A 23,143-nucleotide genomic window follows, 5' to 3' on the forward strand; every position below is an offset into this window, starting at 1 on the left:
CCCTCCACACATCATTAATATGGCAGAGCCACACAACAGCTTTATTGTGGATGCTTGCCAGGCCTTTATCCTGGGTACGTGGGTGTGTTGCAGACGTGAGGAGGTGGTCAGCAGTCTGTGGTGCAACACCACACTCACATACCGGACGGTTCTCCAAGCCAGTCTTACAGAGCGTGGCATTAAAGCATCCAGCTCCAGAGCAAATCCTGTTTAGTTTAATCCATAAATTGCTGATTATGGATCTAGGAACTTGCAGACTTACGGATCTAGGATGTTGAAAAGCAAGGTGCAGATGGTGAGGCGCATCATCACATATAAAGAACACCTATTTTTCTCCAGGTGAAAAGAAACTAGAAGCTTTACTAATAGGCCTGGGGATTGGGGCTGGATGAGTCTGTTTAAAATTGAGGCAAAAACAAATACAACTTCACTGGAATTAAAGCAGTATCTGCAGGGCTGTGAAATAGGAGCTCCAGCACCAGGCGCAGGCAATGGACAGCAGAACTGCAGACCAAAGGATGCTTGATCGCTGGAACATCAAGACCGTTGAAAGGAAGAGGGTCGTCCACACCTGTGGGATGAGGGGTGTAGAAGGGATCTGATAGGTGACAACGGACTCCCTCAGCGCTGCCTGACCAGCAACGCTGCCGTCACTGCCCGGCAGCTGGTTTTAAACTATGGCTGGAGCCGGACTCAAAGCGGGGTGCAAATGCACCACTGCATCCCCCGGCATCCACCCCTGGGCATTTAGCAGCCAGAAACACCCAGGCTCAGGCAGCCTCAAGAGGGAGGGAGCTCCAGGGCTGCGCCGTGGTGGCTGGCAGCCATCTCCCCCCGTTCCAGCCCAGCGGACTCAGCACACGGCTGGTCCTTGCAGGAGGCTGCCCTTGCGGGGCAGAGGGACGGGTTCCCCTCGGGGCCTGGCTGTGTAGGGCTTTGTAGGTCACACCCAGTGCCTTGAATTGCTATATGGGACTAGGCTGCTATATGGGACTGGGCAGTACTGCTATGTGAGCAGGGAGGGCGTCGCAAAGGTCTGTAGCAGTCCAATCCTATACAGCCACACGTCTGGTCCTGTATAGCAGCCTGGTCCTATACAGCAACACTGGCCTGTCCCGTATAGCAGCCTGGGCCTGTACAGCCCCCCTGACCTCCCACAGGGCAGCTCAGTCCTACGCTGCCTGGTCCCATACAGCAGCACTGCCCTGTCCTGTCTAGCAACCTGACCCCATACAGCCCCCCGACGAGTCCCACAGGGCAGCCTGGTCCCATATAGCAACACCGCCTGGTCCCATACAGCATCCTAGTCCCTAGAGCAGCCCTGCCCTGTCCTGTATAGCAGCCTGGTCCCATACGGTACTGCCCAGCCCAGCCCCATACAGCAGCCTGGTCCCATATAGCAACCTGGCCCCATATAGCAGCACTGCCCGGTCCCATATAGTAGTCCGGTTCCATATAGCAGCCTAGCCCCACATAGCAGTACTGCCCAGTCCCATATAGCAGCCCAGTCCCGTATAGCAGCACTGCCCAGTCCCATATAGCAACACTGCCCGGTCCCATATAACAGCACGGTCCCATATAGCAGCCTAGCCCTACATAGCAGCACTGCCCCGTCCCGTATAGCATCCTGGTCCCATATAGCAGCACTGCCAGGTCCCATATAGCAACACTGCCCAGTCCCATATAACAGCCCAGTCCCATATAGCAGCCTAGCCCTACATAGCAGCGCTGCCCTGTCCCGTATAGCATCCTGGTCCCATATAGCAGCACTGCCAGGTCCCATATAGCAGCCTAGCCCTACATAGCAGCACTGCCCCGTCCCGTATAGCATCCTGGTCCCATATAGCAGCACTGCCAGGTCCCATATAGCAGCCTAGCCCCACATAGCAACACTGCCCAATCCCATACAGCATCCTGATCCTATGTAGCAGCACTGCCCGATCCCTGTCCCCTAGGCGCGCCAGCCCCCATTGGCCCCGCCCCCGCGCTCCCATTGGCCCCGCCGGTTGCCATGGCGACACGCCGTCTCCCCCCCACATCCGGTAGCCGGGCTGCGGGGCGGAAGTCGGCGCGTTCAGTTCCGGGCCATGCCCCGGAAGCGCAGCGCGCGGGCGCCCGGGAGCGGTAGTCCCGGCGGGCGAGGGCCGGCGCCGCGGAGTTGCGAGGAGGTCGGTGCGGGGGCCCGGCGGGGCGGGGTGGAGGGCGGGGGGCCGGGCCCGAGCCCCCAAGCTCGCGGGCGCGGGGAGGGGCGGGGTCCGCGGGCGGGCCGCGGGGTCGCATCCTCCGCGCCCGGCTTTGTGGAGACTCTCCAGCCCGGGCCAGACCGCCTGCAGCTCGGCGCCGCGTCCGCCGGGGCCAAAAACAAAGCTGCCATCGCCGGGGTCCGGAACGAGCTCCGGCATCCTCCGCCATCACGCCTCGCGGCGGCCCCTCGTGCCCGTTAGTCGCGGGCCCGCCCCTCCTCGCGCGTGGGGGCGCGAAACACGGGAGCCCTTCGTCTCGTCTCGGTCCGGAGGAAGAGGACGGCTCCGCCAGGCTCATTATCCTGCCGAGTCTTAGGGGGCCGCTAGCGGTCATTCGCTGACCGCGTTGCCTCTTGGCGCCGGACACCGGTTGGGACGCGGGGCAGGAGTCCGCTCGAGCCGCTCGCTACGCCAGAAGGTGCCGCCCGACGATCTGCGGAGGCCTCGTGCGACCCCGAAAATCTGTGAAATGGATGAATTTCTGGGGCGTGCGTCCCCGCGTGCGACCGTCTAGGTCGGCCGCCCGGTTTGTCAGCGTTTAGCTCGTGAATCGCCTCCGGGGAAGTTTCGCTCGCTCAAAAGACACGTGATTACTTGCGACCGCAGTGGGACCGCTTGGTCGTCCGCGTAGACTGAGGCAGGAGGTCTTTCTCGGTTGCCTTTCCTCTCCACTGAGAGTTTTGCCGTGAATATTTGAGTAAGCGAGCGGCGTTTGGGATCGGGTCCCTCGTACGCTCTTTGGAGAGGGAATACAACTGTAATGAGTGTTATAAGTTGTAAGCTCATGTCCAGGGTGCACGTATGTGTTACTGACAGCTTGGATCCATGCAGGAAAGAAGAGCCTGAAGAACCAGACCTCCTGGAGCCAGCTGTCCTCTTTAAAAGCGCTTGGAGGTTAGGTGAGGAAAAGGGCAAATATATAGTGCCCAGCTTTAAGGAAGGAAAGGAGGAGGACCTGGGGAGTCAGCCTGCCCTTGATACCTGGGAAGATCATGGAGCAGGTCCTCCAGGAGTCTCTTGCGAAGCGCCGAGAGGACAGCCGAGGGATCAGGAACAGCCCGCATGGATTCCCCACGAGCAAGTCATGCCTGACCAACCTGATTTCCTTCTACCATAAGGTGACAGGCTATGTGAATGGGGGGCAAGCAGTGGATGTGATGTATAGACCTTGGCTTTAGCAATGCTTTTGAAACGCTCTCGCATGACAGTCTCATTCGCCAGCTAAAGAAAAGAGGACTAGACGAAAGTACTACGAGGTGGATACGTAACTGGTTAGATCACCTGTGGTCTGTGGACCTTGGGGGTCCGCAGACTATGTCTAGGGGGTCCGTGATCAATCAAAAGTATGTGAATACTCACACTTATAATTCAAAGGGGTCTGTGCTTCCATTCAAAATTTCCACTGGGCTCTGTACCTCCACTTGACATTTTTTAGGGGTCCGCAAATGAAAAAAGATTGAAAACCACTTGCTTAGATTAGATTAGGCATTAATGGCTCAATGTTTAGTTGCAAGGAGGTATTAAGCGGGGCTCCCCTAGATTCTGTCCTGGGTTTGCTGTCGTTCAGCATCTTTATGAATGTTTTGGTTGATGGGATTGAGTGCACACTTAAATTTGAGGATGTCACCAAGTAGGATGGAGTTGCGGGCGCTTTGTAGGGTAGGATACAGAATGACTTGGACAGACTGGAAAAATGGCCAGCTGAGATCCAGCACGGAAATGTGCAAAGCCCTGCGCTTGGGATAAAATACTTGCATGCACAAATACAGGCTGGGGAATGACTGGCTAAGCTGCAGGACTGCAAAGAAAGACCTGGGGGTGACAGCGGACCATAAGCTGAATATGAGCCAGCAGCGTGATTTCGTTGTAAAAATAGCCGACAGCACCCGGGGTTGTACTAACAGGAGTGTCACTTGCAAATCACAGGAAGCGATGCTTCTCTGTTCAGCACTGGGGAGGCCTCCCCCCGGAGTACAGGGTCCGGTTCTGGGCTCCACACTTCAGAAAGAATGTGCACAGATTGGAAAGTCCAGCGAAGCATGACAGAAATGATTAGGGGCTTGGGAAGCGAGGAAAGGCTGAAAGAACTACAGTTATTTAGTCTGGAGAAGAGAAGACTGAGGGGGGATTTGATCACAGTCTTCAAATACCTGAAAGGCGATTGCAAAGAGGATGGAGATGCGCTTTTCTCTGTGGCTGTAAGGGATAGGACTAGGAGCAGTGGCCTCAGGCTACAGCCAGGGTAATTTAGGTTGGAAATGAGGAGGAAATTCCTGACTGAGGGTGGTCAAGCATTGAATGGGCTGCTTGGAGGACTTGTGGAATCTCCATCCTTGGATATTTTCAAGAGCAGGTTGGACAAACACTTGGTTGGGAAGGTTTATTTAGGGATGGTCCTGCCTTGAGCAGGAGGCTAGACTAGATGATTTTGCAAGATCCCGTCCAACTTTACTTTCCTATGATCCTGCTTATATGGAGAAGAAGCCACATCGCTTTTTGCCTAGTTCAGCTTTTCCATGCAGTTTAAACTCTTTATCACTAAAATAAGGTCTGGCTTTGTGTATATGCTGGGAACATCTCCGAGTGCTGTTTTCATGTAGCTCTACTCTGAAAAGAGGCTTTGCATTAGGTCTGATTCTGTCTCCCTGGAATAAATAGGATTTTCCCATTGACTGCAGTGGTCACTCCAAAAGTATAATATTAACATTAATAATAATTACTATTAACAATTACAGTGGATGATTAATATTTTAATATGAATATGGACATTGTCATCTGAATGGGAAGCCCGCCCAGCTCTGCTTCCAGTTTGTTACAAAATCCTTGCTACTCTATCAGATGTACCCTAAAATTGTCCTACCTTTAAGTGATCAGGCTGAGTAGATCCTTTCCCAAATTAAGCTTTGTGGTCCTGGCATTTTTCTTGTTCCCAGCCAGATGTCCTAAGCTCCTGTTGAGGAAACTGCAGGCAAAGCTGCATATTGAAAAAAAATTCATAACTTCTTAGCTGGGAAAAAGCAAATGCAAAAGAATTCAGGCTGCTTTATATGTGGAAAATCTTTCACAGATGTATGCCAGTGTTTTAAAGAAAAAACCCTGAGAGAAATCACAGAAACCATCGACCTATGTATTGTGTTTCAGTCCCACGTGACCTGAACTAGTCAAAATTCAAATACCTGTAAATCAGTAGCAGCTTTTATCCAGATAATTTCCAAGGCTTTTGAAAACTTTAATATTCAGAGGGATCATTTCCCTTATGGCTAGGATATAACACAGCAGCTGTTAAACAGCGTGTAGCCATGCTACTCAGCAAGCTAAGGCAGAAAATTTGAGATGCTGCGTTCAGATGAAGCTTCCCAGAACACAGGCGTCTAAATTGGAATCTGGTCAGATCCCTCAGCTTTGTCTCAGCCCAAAGAGAGTTCATATTGGAAATAGTGAGGGATCCTTCAGATTGATATTCTCTTTGAAATGTCTAACTTGCTGTCTCTTCACTCCCTTGCTTTCCTAGGAACCGGACCTTTTCACTCCGACAGAGATGATCTCGCTGAATTCCCTTAAAAAAGGTAAGAAGCTGGGGGAGAAGCCCCATGTCAAATGTTACTTTTTCTTGCCTGATCAATCAGCCATAATATTATTTCTGTAGACAAATATATCAGTTCCTGAGACTTGTTACTGTCCACTTCCATGTGAGAAGGAACGCCAAATTTGTCCTACAAGCTAGCATCCCAAAGTGTCATGCTGCCTTCCCAGTGTAAGCTGATACCTCATTCATTAAATGTTTGTGCTGGAGGTACGGTTTTTTTACATGCAGTACGTGGGAAAAGGAAGCCTGCATAAGAAAGTTATTAGCGGTGTTGGCAGTAGCTGCATGTCACATAGGGACCAATTTGGTCTTCCTGTGGTACGTCGTAAGTCGAAGGCAAGATCCATATCCAAGATGCGAATTGTTCCTAATGGCAGAAGTGTAAAAGTAGGGTTCTTGGGCACTAGTATGTACACAGCAGTGTTAGTTCCTTTTGTCTCAGCTAGTAAAGCAGGATGAGCAGTTGTGAATGTTGTGTGCATCTGTGCTTACATCACATGCAATGATGGATTGTTTCAGTAGAACGCAGAAATTATAGGTTTTGTCCATCGGCTGTTGCACAATCATAGGGAAGTAGGGCTGGAAGGGACCGTGGGAGGTCTAGTCAAGCCCTCTGCTCAAGGCAGTTTAGACAGCGACGATCCCATCTCATACAAGTGTTTGTTTAACCTAGTCTTACAACTGCACAAACAGCCCTCTCGCGCAACTATCGGGCACAATGCCAAAAACATCGAGAACACCCTGACTTGCCCCAGATAAAGCAAGGGAACAAAGGCACCGTCGGTGTCCTGGCACTGTAGTTTGATGCACTCAAGAGATCCAAGGAAGAGGACCATGCTCCCTGCTACAGAGGAAGGCACCCCCCCCCCTCCCCTACCCCTCTGAGTGGAGGGGCAAGACCCTCTAGCCAGGAACCACCATGTTTAAATCCCCGGAGGAGCATCAGCACATGCCCAGCCAGAATCCCCAGCTGTGGCTGCAGCCAACACCCAGTGCTTCTGAGGAAGGCAAGAAAAAACCCTGATATCTGTAGCAACACGAGGGGGAAACTTCCTTCGCAGTCATCCAGTCCATCTCTTTGACAAAGCAGGGTTGTTCCCAAAAGCATCATTCTGAATAATCTGAGTCCTCTCCTTCATTTCATGCTCTTATGCATAGCTGTTGTAACCCTTTGTACTATTTAATAAGTTGTTTGCCCTTGGTGTTTGCATACTTCAAATATTTGTCAGTAGTTATCATGTCCCTTTTCATCATTGTTCCTCCAAGTTCTGTATGTGGCTCTTAAGTCTTTTTTTCATAAGCCAGTCTCTCCCATTGGGCATTTCGTTGTGTTTTCTGAACCAGTTAATTGATCTTAAAATGAGGTGCTTGGAACTGAATATAGCAATGTCTGATTGGATGCACCAGAGAGATACAGTGAGGGATGGTTATCTCCTGCTCTGAAGCAATGCCTCTGCTTTGATACATGCGAGGCACAACATTGCATTAGCTGGTTTCATTGCAATGTCATACTAAAAGCATTCATTCATTTGATTTATATGCTGCCTTTCCCAACAATGTCATCAGTAGTCGTGGCTTCCATATTTAAAAACCAAACTTTAGTGCCTTGATATTTTGAGATATCAAGTGAATGCGACAGTACCAAGATGAAGCGACATGAGTGGAAAACCTCGAGGTGCCAGCTTGGATTCTGGGCTGGATGGGAGGCTTAGAGAGAGCAGGAAGTCACTGTGAGGGGCTAGTGGTTTGTCATGGCCACGCGGGGATCGGGCCGCTCCAGGGATTCCATGACATGACTGGGTTCTTTATTTTTTGAGGAAAGCCTGTAAGTTACCGTAGCTTGCTAAGAGATTTCTGCACAGTGCAGCTGCCAGCATCCCCTTTGCAAAGTTTCAGGCAGAGAAGAAGAAGGGTCAACTGCAGCTCGCTGCTGTGAGCCTGAACTGGCAAGCCCTGGGACTCTGGCTTTCAGCTGTTAGTGAAATGTTGTTTAAACACTCTTCATTGCAAAATAAAGGAGGCTCTGATTGAAATAACACAAGCTGTGACTTTTGGCATTTTTTCCGCAAAGAGATCCTTGCCTTTTTTCTGTGACTAAGCTTGAAATTTTGGCATAGTCTTACCATGACAAACCACTAGTCCTGCTCACGATCTATCTGCCGTCCCGCAGCACTGCTGGTTCCTGGGTTTCTCCCTCCCATCGAGTACGTGCTTCTGATAGTCTTCTCCCACCCACCTCTCCACCATTGTATGATCTACCTGTTTTCGTTGTCGTGCTCTCTATCCATGGCCTTCATCTCCCCTCGGACTGTTTCTCTTATGTTTTGAGCTGTGAACACCAGTGAAGAACTTAAGTTTCCCTTGGTGACGGTCGTCAGTGGATATACTACACCATCTTCCAGATAATTACAGAGATGTTATATATAATCCAACTTTAAACGAATCCAAGGGGTCTCCTGCAAGATGCATTTCTCCACCTGTTACACTGCCATGCACGTAATCCTGCCGCCCGCCCGCTCCCTCCCAGCTTTCTTTCCACCTAAATATTTCTGTGCCAGTTTGAAATAGTATTTCAAATGAGATTTCATGAGACTTAGACTCAATTCGCTTACTCCATTTACTCTATACCCTTAATTTGGGCAACTTGTCTGGCAATGTTTTTGTTCCTTATAAATCAGTGCTTTTTATTGCTTATGGTTATAGTCCTTTAGTAATACTTTTCTAATGTTTTTATAAATAGCCTTTTGGCAACAGTAGTTAGATTCCTGGAACAGTGATTGATGGGACCATTTTTCAATGTTTTTTTTTTAAGAAAATTAATACTCCATTTGTTTTGCCCCAGTTCCTCTCCAGTTCTCCCCCCCGCCCCCCCCAAATACTACTTAGACATAGTTAGTTTACTTAATATCCTTAGTTGTAGCTAATCTGAGCCAAACGATTTTATGTTCAAATTTTTCCAAGTATTTTACCTTTGTTTTGGGTTTTGCTTTGCTAAAGCCTTTTAAACAGCGTGTTTCTTGCTTACTGTTCACTCTTTTCCTGTAGGGTTTTTTTTGTTGTTGGCTCACACAAAAAATCTGAGAAATATCTCTCGCTCCTTTCAATGTATTAGGTTTTTCGTTTCCTGATTCTGAAAGCTTTAGTGCCCTCACTGAGTTCTTTAAGCATTTTAATCCATGTCAAATCTTGGCTTATAGGCGAAGTATTCACTGAGTAATATTTAGACATTTAAGTCAACGTAACTCAAAAATAACTCAAACATCATTCAGAAATGTAGAGGCACGCTCAGTTTAATTGTTTCATCAGGCATATCTGCTGTAAATAAACTTAAAGACTTAGTCTTTATTTCAAAAATAATAATTTTTTTGTAATAAAGTTTCCCTGCAGCAGTTGATACCAGGCATGACCATAGAAATTTTTAAGCTTTAAATATTTACCCGTTACCAGGAGTTCTAATGAATTTCTTTTTCCAAGGTAAGAAAAATGCAAACATTGAATAAGTTCATGACAAGTAAATACATTTTTAAAATGCTCAAAATAATCAAGAAAGTTTGTACAATAATGAAGTTTTGTTTGCAACATGTAATAGTTACGGAGATGACAAACGTGAAAGTGTCTGTGTATCTAGCGTGCAAAAAACAATGTTTTTTCAAGTACTAAACCTCCTCTCACGTTTCTCCTGCTGGTTGGTACGATTCTAGCAGTCGCATCTTCCTTCTTTAAAAACAATAAAGCCTTGCCCCATGAAAGATTGGGAAAGAATGGAGAGAAACGGACTCAAGTATGCAGGAAAACAAGTGAAGTTGACTGTGTGCAAAAGTCACCAAATGCCAAGTCAACCCATTACACGGGCATCTCCTTCCTCTAGTCTCCAGTCGTGGCTGTGGATAGCTTTAAAAAAAAGGTAGGCTCAAAACCTGTGCCTTTTTCTTTTAGTTAGGATCCGGTAACCTCGGCATTCCTGGCCGCGCGGAGCCGTGGAGCGTGGCTTTCTGTTTCCCCCATCGCCGCTCTCTTGCTCTGAGTTCGGAGCAAGTGACTTGGCTTCCACTTGCTTTGGCGCATCCTCGCGTCCGTGATGCTTGCTCGTGCCCTAGACAAAGCTCATGGGGGATTCACAAAGCGTCTCAAAGGCCTCGCCTCCAACCCCGCACGGGTCTTGACTGCTTCCAACCCCGGACAGGTCTTGGCTGCTTGACCTCACCTCCAATCCGAACAGATCTTGGCTGCTTGAATGTCACACAGGGACGCGGTGGGGATCAGCAGGCGTTACGAGGAGGCTGGCCAGCTGCCGGGGCAGCCTGGCATCCGCGCCAGAACAGGTGGGTCACGGCAGAGCCCCATGCTTCAGGCAGGGGAGAGCATCTCTGCCACCCAGAGCTGCCTAGCACCCACTTGTGGCCTGGCACAGATTTGGCAGCTGGATACCACAGACAATGAGGGTGCAAAGGGACCTTGAGCACATCCAGTGCAACCCGGACCAGTCCCAACTACGTCATCCCAGCAGGGCTTTGTCTGCCCCCGCGGGTCCCCATGGATGGAGCTCCCCCACCACTCCAGGTGCCCTGTTGCAGTACTTCACCACCCGGGTCCTGGTTTTCTCTGGTTTGACAAAAATCCCCAATTTTCAGTTTAAAAAAAAAAAAGTAACCCCCAAATCCACATTTTTTCCGTGGTTAGAATGAAACGCCGCTAATAGATCTCTCTCTGTCTCTCATCTATATCTCTGTATCTATGTCTCTATATAATCTCTCTCTATATATATTTATATAGAGCGATCTCTATATCTATAGAGAGATCTTTCTCTATAAATATACGTACCATATAGGTGTATATAGAGAGAGATCTCTCCAGAGAGAGCTGTCTCGAGAGCTAGATGCACCTCTCTATCTATAAAGAGATATCTCTACGTAGATACAGTGATGCTTCATTTAAATCACGGAAAACTGTGGCTCTGGGGTTCTTTTTTTCAGCTGAAAACGGTGGATTTGTTCCAGCGGAGAAGCCAGCCCGCGCGGCGAGGAGCCCGGGTCCTCCGGCGGCGCCAGGGGGCGCGGGGTGGGGCGGGGCGCGGGGGCCGCTCTTGGCGCCGCGTCGTCGTGCGGCGCAGGCGCGGCGCGTCCCTTTTCCCCCCCCAAGATGGCGGTGCCCAAGCGGCTGCTGCAGGCGCTGCTGGGGAGCGGCTCTTCCGGGCCGCTGCGCCGCTGCCGACACCGGCGGGCGGGCGGCGCCGCGCGGCTGCTGTGCAGCTCGTCCTTCTCGGGGGCCGTTATCGAGGCGGACTTGCCGGGAGACGACGACAACATGGTGAAGGGTGAGCGGGCCGGGCCGCCATGGCACGCGGCCGCCACGCGGGGCCGGGCCGCCAGCGCCGCCCGGGGGGGGTCAAGGTCACCCGTGGGCCCGGGGAGGGGGGGCGAGGAGCAGCCACCCTTTTCTCCACCGACACGATTGGACCCCCGGGCTGATCCCGGGGAGAGGGGCGAAGCGAGAGGCCGGGTGGATTTGTTCTCGCGGTTCAGCCCCTGCGTCCTCGGGGGTCGAGAAGCCGCCGTCGCGCTGCCAGTGGTCGCCCGGGCCCGGGCTGGCGCGTCGGGGCGCCGAAACGCGAACGGGAAACCAGGCCGGGCCAATCTCTTCTTCGCGATACCGTCGTTTCTCCTGTGGCGTGCCCTCGGCGCGCCGCATCACCGCGCGCCCGGGCGACGGGGTCGTTCCCGCCAGCGCCGCGCCCCGGGGAACTCGGCGATGTCATGCGGAAGCCCGGCCAGCCAATCGGAAGGCTGCGCGGCGCCGACTCGGGTGGCGTTGCCGACCTGCCGTCGAAGCTTCTCCGGTGGCGGAGCGAGCGCGCGAGCCTGTTTCGGGGAAGGTCCCGGGGCACGAGGTCTGCGCTACAGCAGGTTGGGTGTCCTGAGGGTCTCCGTGAAAGCCTGCTCCACCTCCCTAACTTGCGAGGAGCATAACGTTGACTTTAATTTCTTCCTGCCGTGAGCTGAAGGATCGGGTCCCGCTTTTGCCTTGCTTTACTGGCCGTTACAGATGTGGAAACTGCATCTTTGACTTCAGAGATGATAGCCAGGGCTTCTGACCCAGCTACGTGGGACGAGGAGCTTTCCTCTGATTCGGTCTGGGACCCAGGAAGCTCCGAATCCAGCTCTGGATCCGAGGGCAGCCCCAGGAAAGCGCGCAGGCCTGTGCCGGGGCCGTCTCGCCACCTCACCCAGCCCTTCCTGCTTCCTCACGTCTTTGCGGTTTCAGTCTCTGTTACTGAGACCGGCTGGCCTCAATCTGTGTTTCCCTCTTGGAGGGGAACGACTTTATTTTCTGAAGCTAGATCGGCTTTGCCGGCGCTCCCTCGCCCCGCGTGGCAGAGGCTTGGGAAAGTCTGTCACGAGTGTGGAGGTTCTTTGGCAAATGCTGTGGTCCTGGTGATTATACCTGATATTTCCTTTCAGGGCAGGGACTGTCTAGGGCCCTGTTATTCAACCAGGGTGTTGCAGCACCCTGGGGTGCCTTGAGATCCTTTCACGGGTGCTACAGGGCATCACGCAGTGTTAGCACTGTTAGGTGTGCCAACATGATTCATAAAATAAACCCAGAGATTTCAGATAGGAGGTCATATTTTTGGCCCGTTTGGTTTTGAGTTCTTTGCCGTAGGAGACTTGCTCCGATGTTTTTCTGTAGTCAATAAATGAGTGAAAGCTGAGAGCTGGCATTTTCCAAGGGGTGCCTCGAGCCTGAAAAGGTGAAGAACCACTGGCCTGGGGCAGGGGGGTACAGTCCCAAGCTGTGCCTACTCTATGATACCACCAGGATCTGGCCCCCACTAATGTAAGCACTGTCAATACTCTTCCTAAGCGTTGCTGCAAATGGGTAGCAGCTGCTTACCAACAAAATCTCCTTAGGAACTTTTTCCCTAGCACGTATTCAGATGACGCTCCATGTAGTACCAGCAGCTGGTCTAGAAGTGCAGCCCCAGGCCGCTGATGCGTTGATCCTAAGAGACGTCAGCTGCAGGAAAGGGACTAATATCATTGCCAAGTGACAGGATTGCAGGGCCGCAGGTTTTCCCTTCCTGCATGTTCCTGATGTTTCCGACTCACTCTCCACCAGGAGCTCTTTAGTCCTTACAGGCTGTGTGCACCTCGATGTGCTAAAGAGAGCCTGGGCTCAGTGGCATACCCCTCCTGCTCCTTTGCTGGCCTTCTGAGGAAGGTGCGAGCAGGTAAGATCAACCCAATGCGTCTTTGTCTTCCTAGCCAGGCAAGGCCGAAGGCTGTTCACTCTCTCGCTCTTTACACCCACCCCCAAGGCCAGTGGTTCTCACTCGCATAAGTCCCTCCACTTGTCAGGATTTGCCTGGGCTAATAGAAGCCTTAGATCAGGGGTTTCCAAAGTGCAGCCTGCTAGTAATTGCAGCCACCTTGTGTTGTTACACCCAGAAAAGTCAGCTGCGTAAGTCCCACTCAAGCTTAAATTAAGCAGCGATATGGGGGGGTCTCCCTTAACAGACCTTTGCATGTGTAAAGTATGGTACATCTATCTAACATACAGTTATTGCCTTCATAGATGTTAGGGTCGGAAGGGACCTTGACAGATCATCGAGTCCGACCCCCTGCCTAGGCAGGAAAGAGCGTTAGGGTCAGACAACCCCAGCCAGATGCCTATCCAGCCTTCTCTTAAAGACACCCAGGGTAGGGGAGAGCACCACCTCCCTTGGAAGCCCAGTCCGAATTTTGGCCACCCTCACCGTGAAGAAGTTGTTCCTGATATCCAGGCTAAATCTGCTCTCTGTCAGTCTGTGACCATTGCTCCTCGTTACCCCAAGAGGCACCCTGGTGAACAGAGCATCTCCGATCCCTTGCTGCATCTCCCTAATGAATTTGTAGGCGGCCACACGATCTCCTCAGCCGTCTTGTGTGGCAGTTCACAGTGTTATGTCATTCCTCCAGTGTGATGTCCCTCCCCTTAAGTGGTCCTCCATGATGAAAACAATGGAATCTCCTGCAATAGGTATTACAGGTGGGATTTTCAACGGTATTTAGCATTGGCTTCATTCTGATTTCATGGAAGTCGGCAGTAAAACTCCCACCAGCTGCAAGGAGCAGAACTGGGCTAACGACAGCTACCTTTGAAAACCCCACCTGCAATCGCCTGCTAGCCAAGAGGGAAAAAAAGCTTAGGGTTCCTTCCCAACTTTGGACCTGAAACATAGACACAGGTGCTCTTTCTTTACGGATCTGGCCTGCTAGAGACTGTAGGTGAAAATCAGCTGCTATTCTGGTGATTCTCAGCCAGGGTGCCTTGAGATCCTTCCAAGGGTGCAGGGCACTGTTGGATATGCAAACTGATTCACAAGATAAACCTAGTGATTTAAAATAATAATTCATAACTTTTTTTTAAAATATTGACCTGTTATGATCTTTCTGAGATCTTTACAACAGAAAAATTTGCGTATTCATTTTTTCCATGGTCAAAAAATGAGTAAAAACCTATGAACCAGCATTTTCCAAGGGGCTGTGAGCCTAACAAGGTTAAGAACCACTGCACTGTTTCATCCCTCTCAAATGTCAGGTTGCACCAGTTCTTCACAGGGTTCTGGCTACCTTGATTTCCATTTATCACAGTGGCATTCAGAGATGAGCTACGTTGCTTCCAGATCAGATGCTAAGCAAATCAGTTCATCAAGGAGCAGAAGATGCCTCCCATTTGACCATTGAGGATTGACCTTTTAAAGATTATGGTGAAGCAAGACCTGAAGCTCCTGATGTGAGGTGACTGGGTCACCCCCACCTCCCAGGCCTGGTGTGTCCTGCTTCAGCCTGGTCTAGGGTGCGCTGCAATGAGACTTGCATGTAGTGCCTCTGGCCATGTGCTTCATAGCACTGGCCTGGGGCAGTGCATCTGTGCCCTTAGAGCCCTTGATCCGCTGGACACTGCCAGCAAATGTGGAAAAGTCAGCAGCTGTGAAGTGCATGTTGTAGCTCTGCTGGCAGATCTGAGCATGATTTAGAAGCCAAATTTGCTATTTGGAAGAGCCCTTTTCCTCTCTTGTGCTCTGAAATGGATTAAACATGGAATTTGTCTGCAGATTCATCCCCAAATCCTTGGTATTGGCTCCTTCATTATATAGCCATGTGTTAACTCTTTTCCAGTGGCCATCTCATCATTGCAAGGTTTCTTAGTCCTACTTCTCAAGGGAGAGGCATTCAGTTGGAGTCTGAAAGTACATGGTGCTGCAGATGGAGGCCTATTTACTGCATAATCTACAAAGCGGGTTTGATGGGGCGCTTGTGAATTGTCTCTTTCTCAAGTGGCGTGGACTGGAATTACTGTAGACAGATGGGTAACAGCTGGGAACTGTTAGAAAATGTTGCTCTGCTACCTACCAACCCCCATATCTTCATGGGGAAGTGCTGAGAAACAAAGTCGGCTTCTTTCTCTTGGCACCAATATAGCAGGAGTCCTTCTGGAAATGTCAAGAAAAAGGTTTATTTACATTAGTTCTTCTTGAGGGAAAGTATAGTACTTTAGCTCAGGAACTGAAAAAGAGAGAGTGTTTTGGTGCAAGGTACTCCCTGCTCTGTTCTCCAAGTGCCTGGTAGGAGTTGCAGCCCATGTCAAACACTTGAGGCATCTCGTTCTTTCCATACCTGGACAGTGGTTTCTAAAATCTAGTTGTCTTGGCAGAAATTTGGCAGGTTTCTTCTCCAGGGCTGTCAGGAAGCATCCAGAAAACTAGGTTGAGACATAGGCATTGTTCTGGACTCGAGATCTGTATTGTCCTGCTGCTGGAGAACAGGGCTCGGACGATGGGAGGTTGTTGGCCTCCTTTATCACGTGTTAGATTTACAAAGTCACAACAAGCCTTTGCCAGCCTGGATGAAAGCCCTGCTGAGTGAGTGAAGGACGGTGCATCTGCCTCTAGGGACTCCCTTCTGTGTGAACAATACTTGAGGAGGCCTGCGAGTAATACTGCTGGGCACTTCCCCCTTTTTTTCCCCAGAGGTGGGCAACACTCCTGATAAATGTTTGTTCCCAGAGGGATGTGCCATTCATTACCCATGCTCCAGACTGAGCAGAGAATCAGTTCAACAAATGCTTTCCTCTTGCCTGTGTGCTTTCCATCCAGTGCCATTGCTACCAGGGGTTTTCAGGCATGGAGTTGGAGAGGTGTTACTGTATCGCCTCTGGGTCTTGTGCCTTCTAGCAGTGGTGGTTCTGTAGCTGAATTGGTCTCTCTCTCTCTCTGTCTCTTGTGCTGAAGCCTGAAATCTGTGATTTTAGTGACAAAGGTGGTCACGCTTGGGTGAAGTCTGACTAGTGGTTCATGGGAAATGCAGCTCTGTAGAAGGAGCTGCTGAAAGCCCTCTGTGGAAGAGGTCTGTGCCACAGAAGATTGGCAAAGGCTCGTTAAGGAGTAGCTGGAATGATTGTTACTGAAATACGCTGCGTTGCTTCCTGAGTGCCATGTGATCATGCGGCATTACTGACCTGGCAGCTGCACTGCTCCCTTTGGCCGGGGCCTTACAGGCTTGACCTCATTGTCCCCAAACCCCGTCCCTCGGCAGGCAGGAGAGCTGTTCTGGCAAATACCAAAGAGATGGGGTCCACGATACCGGAAACTTTCTCGGAGCAAATTCCCCACTCTGTGTTCAGTTCAGATGAAATGGGAAGGACCTGGGGGTGTGTCAGGGAGTCACCGCTCTTCATGTAACCTTGTACCACACATCCGGATGCAGGAGGGAGCCCGCGTGTTCTTTCTGGAGGTCCTTGGCTTGGCACCGAGGATGTCTGGCATTCAGGAATAGGGTTTTGCACTGTCACTTCTTCTCCAGGCCGTTTTTCAGCTTTTCTGCAGCTTTACAGGTTTGTTTTTTTGGTTTATTTGCATTTGCCCTAAGGACAAAATAAAGTTTGATTTCAGTACTAACTCTGACTTGCTAACTCAGGTGTTTCCCAAACTTTTGATACCTGGGGCACACATTTTTTGGATTAAAATTCCTGGCGCGCTTCACTCTTATACCTAGAAAGCCGGGGAGGAGAGTATATATATTTTTCAAAACATGTAACATGTTCCATTCCCCTGCCAGAAAAAATCGCACTAGTGCTGAGATGTACTTTAAAAAAAAAACGAGCTCCATAACTTCTCTGAATTTTGTTGCACTCCAGTTGAAATTGATGGAGAAGAAGTCTGGCAGAGGCCTCCAAGCTAAAAAAGCAGGTGAAAGTCGCTGATCCAGCTGGTGCCACTTAAGAGCAGCAGGACCAGGACTTAACCATGCTGTGTCCTGCTCTTTCCACTCTCTGCCCCCTCTTGACCCCGGTCTGTACCGCAGGGGGCAAGGGCAACCCCACTATTGAGGCTGCTCCTGCATGGTCTCATATGCTGGCGACCACCCCTGCAGCCCCTCCTGCCAGCCATGGGATTGTGGGAGGAGGGGAGGGGACAAACCAGGCTGCAAAGCACTGCTTTGTCTGTGTGTGAGACCACCTACCCGGGCACTGCTGGGAGTAAGACGGGGGCTGGCACGGGCTGCTTGGGGGCAGAGGAGGCCCGGGGAAAAGCAGCAGCAGCGCTGGAGCAGCCGGGGCAGGAACAGGGTGCTGGACAGGGGAGGAGAGCATTTACTGTCTTGTACAGGATCTTGCAGCACGTTTCCGTCGCTCTTGCAACACACGGCCCTTGAGAATCGCCCCGTGCAGCAGCCCCAACTCTGAACACTGCGATGGGCTAATTACATCCACACACACAAAAAGAGATTTAATCTGAACGTTTCCAGCCTTGAAGGTGTTTCTGCCGAGGCTGCATTTTGTAGAAGCTTGTTCTGGTTTTCAGTGTCTCTGAACTGTTGAAATAAAAGCTCTAGCTGTGAGGCACTGCATGTGGAGTGCTTGCAGTCTCTGAGGGGAGAGTAAGAACATTGAGCTGTTTGGTTTCTGAAGCCCAGGGCAGAGTAGCCTTTGGTGCTGGGGGAACTGAGTGTCTTCCATCGGTTAGATAGAGCCCATGAGACTTGGAGCTAGGACTCCTGGCTTTTTCCACTGATGTGCACGGATGCACTGGGCTAATCATTTAACTTCTCTGCCTCTGTTTCCCAAGCTATTAAATACGGGAAATGGAGCTTCCAGGACTCCAGTGAGAGTTGTTTCTTTTGAACAGGGCGGTCCATTCACTTCCCTTTTTGTTTCAGATTCCAGAGACTTGCTGAAGGAATTTCCACAGCCTAAAAACTTACTCAACAGCGTGATCGGACGAGCCCTGGGCATCTCCCATGCCAGGGACAAGCTGGTGTATATCCACACTAACGGGCCAAGAAAAAAGGTAATTGTAGTCTTTCCATCTGGGTGCAAGTTGGGCCTGTGTGTCGGGAGGAAAGGGCCAGGAATCTTTCATCTGGAAATCCAAAGCATCACTGTTTTCAGATGGCTAAATACGTGACAGTGGGTTTCACACAGATTCTCCCTGTTTTTACTTCAGCATGTGCCATGTGTACGTGAGCCAGTCCCCATCGCTCCCTGTCCCCCTCCTCTGTGGAAGAGTGGGTTATTTGATGCAGCTAGAGAAGGGGTCAACCCACATTTTTGGCTGGAGTGCCAAAAACACCCTGACCTTGTCTTGTAAGATGTTTGCATGCTGAGGCGGATGGTGTGGGGGCCGCGAGGGATCCACTCCTTGTTGTGGCAGCACAGCCCCAGCCCCTTCCTCATCATCCACCCCGAGGCACGCACACACCCGCTGCCAGCAGCAAGCTGGGCTGGGGCTCTGCAGACCTCTGCAGTGGCTTGCACCTCCTGCCTACCTGCCACAGCCAGCCCAGGCTCTGGGCAGGCCCATGCTGCCCGCCATGGGGCCTGGGCTGCTTGCCACAGGTGGCAGGAAGGCTGCCAGCAGCTGCACTGAAGTCTGCGGAGCCCCAGCCCAGCTCACTGCTGGCAGCTGATGCATGCACACCTTATGGTGGATGGCAGGGGAGCTGCGAAGGGCCCAATCCTTGTGGTGGCAGCACAGCCCCAGCCCCTTCCCCACTGTCCTCTCTGAGGCACACATGCCAACCAAAATGTGTGCCAGGGTTGCCGACCCCTGAACTAGAGCCTGAAGCAGAAAGCAGCATGCTCCAGGAGAGCTGTTCTCCCAGAGATGCCGAAAGTGCCGTGGAGAATTTTCTGCCTTATGTGCACAAATTTAGGCCTTACTAGGTTTAACTTCACTAGTGATTTCTAGACTCTAAAATTGATGTTTTTGAGGAAGCCTAAAACATTCAATTATCACCAGAGCTGTCCAGAAAATGCAAATTCTATTACCTGAAGAACAAAGGTTTTTGCACTTGTGTCAATGTAGAAAGAAATCAAGATTGAAACATTTTTTCATGAAGCGTTTGAGAGAACTTGAGCCATTCCACAGCCAGTGGCTGAGTGGTGGGGACACTCACTTGGGGTGTGGGGGGACCAGCTTCATGCCTTCTGCGCTGATGGCCCTAACCACTGGGCTGTTTGTACTTTGCACCCCCCCCACCCCCCCATCATGTCCCTTTTTGACTTTTTTTCTTCCTGTGCGGTAGAAGCCTTCCAACGAAGTTGCATTGAAACCATACATTTCTCTGAAAAATGTCAGTTTTGATGACAGGGCACTTCCGACCTGTATTCCATCAAAGTGCCCAACTAGATGTAATGAAAGCAAGCCACCTTATTCATCCCAGGTTTTCATACAGTGCCGCACAAATACCAGAAAATAATTAGATTTCACTTTTTGGAGTGCTGCTGAACTACATTGTGGCCTGACTACTGAGGTGGTCTAATTTGTTCAAAGTTTCTGCTGAGTCTTATCAGTACAATTCTTGAACGTGAGCCGAATTGCACTTCATTTGTCTTTTGACAAGATGCAAATTGAAAAATAAACCACTGAGTAACTGGAAGGACAAAAGCGAATGTGCTGTGGCTGTGAAGATGGGGGAAGGGGAGGGTGCGCGTGCAAGTAAATCAGGGGAGCTGCGGAAGTCATGACTGTCAAAGTATAGCTTACCATATGCATTAGGCAGCTTTACCTCCAGAAATCATTTTGCTCTTTAGTAGCGCTGACTCCTCCTGAGCTGGGTGCCTGGAATGCTGGTCAAAACGCACAGCAGCTCTCCTTGCTGTGCAGCACTGCTGCTGCAGGCTGGGTTGCTTCACTTATTTCCAGAGACAGACTTTGGCAACAGATGCAGACAGCCACCCTCAGCTTTCCTATAGCAATGGGGGCACATGGGTGTTTTCTCCTGCCTCCCAACCCTGTAGGGTGTGTGTTTGTGACAAGCTTACACCCTACTATTGGGGAAATTCTGGTTCAGTTTATAGGACACTTGCTTCTAGGACCTGGCTTTATGCCTGGCCCTGCTGCTGACCAGCTGTGCAAATTTTTCTTTTTGGTTGGGGGTGGAACTCCCAGCACTCCTTTAGTCTTCAGCAGTCACCTAGATTTCATAGACATTAGGGCTGGAAGGGACCTCTTGAGATCATGGGGTCCAGCCCCTGGCCAAGGGGCAGGAAGTCAGCTGGAGTCAGATCACCCCAGCAAGACGAGCATCCAAGTGTTTCTTAAGAAACCTCTGTAAAGTGGAGCTAGTAAGAAGCCTCAGCTGACAATACAGACCGGGGTGGTGGTGTTTTCCAGCCCTTTCTCTTGCCTGCCATTGGGGGATGTCAGGGTTAACCTCACCCCTGTGTTAGGGGAGAACTGGAGTTATGCACCACATCTCATCTGGCTGCTCGCTTCTCTCCTCAGAAAGTCACCCTGCACATAAAGTGGCCGAAGAATGTGGAGGTGGAAGGCTATGGGACCAAGAAGATTGATGCGGAGAGGCAGGCTGCTGCTGCTGCATGCCAGCTGTTCAAGGTGAGTCGCTCTTCCTCTCCCTGCCCTATCCCTCAGCTTTGCGCTTTGCTTGCTGGTGGTTTGATCTTTGACTTAAGTAGATCTCTTTCCCTCTCCATTTTTCGCATGACTCTGTCTCCCAGGTGGAGCAGAGATTGAGCTCTTAGTGAAGTGGAGGAACAAGACCGAGCTTGCAAGCCCACTAACTTCTGTGCCGAAACAGGCGGCTTCTGACAGGCCGCCATTACTTCTGGGCTTTGTTCTCTATTATGTTCTTGATGCTGTTTAGATGGAAGCTGATTACTGTCACTCATGGGGAGAAAAAGGATCCCTGCAGGTCATACAATGCCAGTACTCTCTGGGGCATCCCTCAAAACTTTTCCTTTGTTTGTCTAACATAAATCGTAATGGGGGCTGTCTCTGTCTGACTGCTGGGAGCAAGCCTGGTCACCTCTTCATACCTCTTTCTTACATCTGTAAGGCAGGAGTCCTAGCTCCCTGTGCAATGTATATCAATCGCACCTAGAAAACAACGGAAAGAACAGCGGGCTTGCAAAAAGTAGTGCTAGAATTAAGATTGCGTGTGCAGTCCCCAGCCCGTAACACACTTCAGTTACATGATCACATACCCTTTTTTTATGGGACCTCTGCCTCGTTCAGTGAGCCACTGTACTCAGTATTATGTTTTATACTTGCTGTATGAAGTGCCGATTTAGCCCCTTAATTATTATTAGTTTATTATTATATAAGTTACGGAAGTGTTGCAGATGCTCAGGGGAATGAATGGATGTAAGAATTTTTCCTACATGGATAAAACAAAGCATCTTCCCCCAGTCTTGTTTTGGGGAGGGCTAAACCATTTTTGCAGAGATTTTTTTTGGGTGGCATCAGATGGCATGCAGATACCGCAGTGTCTACAGCGAAAGCTTTAATCCAGACCAGTGATTCTCAATGTCTTTAGCCACAAGGACCCCATCACAGGACACCAGCTCTTAGCTTTGCTTGGGTTTTTTTGTTTTGTTTTGGGTTTTTTTAACTACAGAAAAATGCTAGAGCAATTCTCCTGTTGCAAAGAACTCAACAAGCTCATGGCAGGGCAAATGGTTTGTAGTGTTCTGGATTTCTGTTTGAAATCTCTGGGTTTGTCTTGTGAATCGTGTGTAGGTGTTTGCACACCTAAAAGTACTCATACTGCATGGCACCCTGCTGCACCCTTGAAAGGATCTTATGGCACCCTGGTTGACAATCACTGGTCCAAACATTTTGAAGTTTGGAAAAGCTGAAAGCAGCAGACAGTGAGGTTGTAACATGGGTGTTCAGTTGCCTTAACTGTGGGTGAGACTACCAATTTTGCCTTTAAATAAACAACTGATTCATAATCCGAGGTAAACAGGTGAGAGTATCTGTCTGGGGCAGGGATTGTCTCTGTGGTGTGTAATGCTCAGTGCAATAGTGCCCAGACTCCTGATGTGAGGCCTTTAGGTCCTGCCACTTTACAGCAATATTACTAAGCATGTGGTAAAGTTGAGATCTTGCCCACGAAAGCTCATACATCTCTACTTCAGTTAGTCTGTAAGGTGCACCTCTACCCTGCTCTCTGGCCAAAATACTATGGTAACAGGAGGCTGTGAGGTTTAATGCAGAAATGCTGACAGATCTCCACCTCTTATAACCTGGGGGAAGGCAAAGCTTGTGTCATGCTGTGGTCTCTTGCGGTCCCTTCCAGCCCTCTCTCTATGATTCTCTGATTCTTTCTGTATGCGAGTGTGAGCCCACAATCCTAGACAGAAAGGCAGAGAGAGTCTTGCAGTTGCTCGGACAGCAGTTTGGAATAGTTTATCAGACGCGTGGGTGATCTTGTGGTTACCAGTAAGTATGTGTCACCCTAACTCATTTCAATCAACAGGGAGGAAATGAAAAATCCGCACCTTCTGCCTAATCCACAGCCAAGACTTGGGGTTAGGATATGGTGCAAATGGGTTTGTGCATTTGAAATGTTTACCATGTGAATCAATCTGGTTTGTTCTGGAGATGGGGCAGTCAGGCAGTTGGGGAGACCGGTGCTGAGAGGCAGGGGTGGGTTTCAAAACGTTGCCACGTTAAACAGCCAGGGTTTGCCCTAAAACAAGTCAAGTCTGAGCCAGCGCAGCCCCACCGTGGTGTATATGAGGGAGACGGTTGGTAAGAAACAGTGTCCTTTACACCAGTGATCTCAACCAGCGTGCCAAGGCACCCTGCAGGTCTTTGAAGCCTGCTGTGAGGAGAGAAGTGAGGTGTAAGGAGGTAAGCTGAGTAGATAAACAGTCTCAGGCTTGTCCCTGCCCGAACAATCCCCTACTGCTGGGCCTCGGCAAGGGGGTAAGCACAGTAATCCATACATCAGTTTTAGAAATTAAGTGCCACTCAATTCACAGAAGGTATGGAGGGGGCTGCGAGTCCAGAAAGGTTGAGAACCTC

The 23,143-nt window shown here is 50.2% G+C and overlaps 1 protein-coding gene across 4 annotated transcripts in view; it reads left to right on the top strand.

Moving 5' to 3' along the window:
* Nucleotides 1-2,072: 2,072 nt before the first annotated feature.
* The window catches only part of DHX30 (DExH-box helicase 30), a 39,107-nt gene continuing 18,036 nt past the window's right edge, over nucleotides 2,073-23,143 (top strand). For 2 of the 4 annotated variants that reach the window (XM_059729274.1, XM_059729275.1), the window contains exons 1-4: nucleotides 2,251-3,361; nucleotides 5,755-5,809; nucleotides 18,027-18,157; nucleotides 20,597-20,707. In XM_059729274.1, the coding sequence (XP_059585257.1) occupies nucleotides 3,236-3,361; nucleotides 5,755-5,809; nucleotides 18,027-18,157; nucleotides 20,597-20,707 (423 nt within the window). In that variant the 5' untranslated portion in view covers nucleotides 2,251-3,235. Of the gene's footprint in view, nucleotides 2,169-2,250; nucleotides 3,362-5,754; nucleotides 5,810-10,947; nucleotides 11,144-18,026; nucleotides 18,158-20,596; nucleotides 20,708-23,143 lie in introns of those variants that run through there. The other 2 variants (XM_059729277.1, XM_059729276.1) reach the window with 2 other exon arrangements.

Source organism: Alligator mississippiensis, chromosome 5 (genome assembly GCF_030867095.1).
Source record: "Alligator mississippiensis isolate rAllMis1 chromosome 5, rAllMis1, whole genome shotgun sequence".
NCBI lineage: Eukaryota > Metazoa > Chordata > Crocodylia > Alligatoridae > Alligator > Alligator mississippiensis.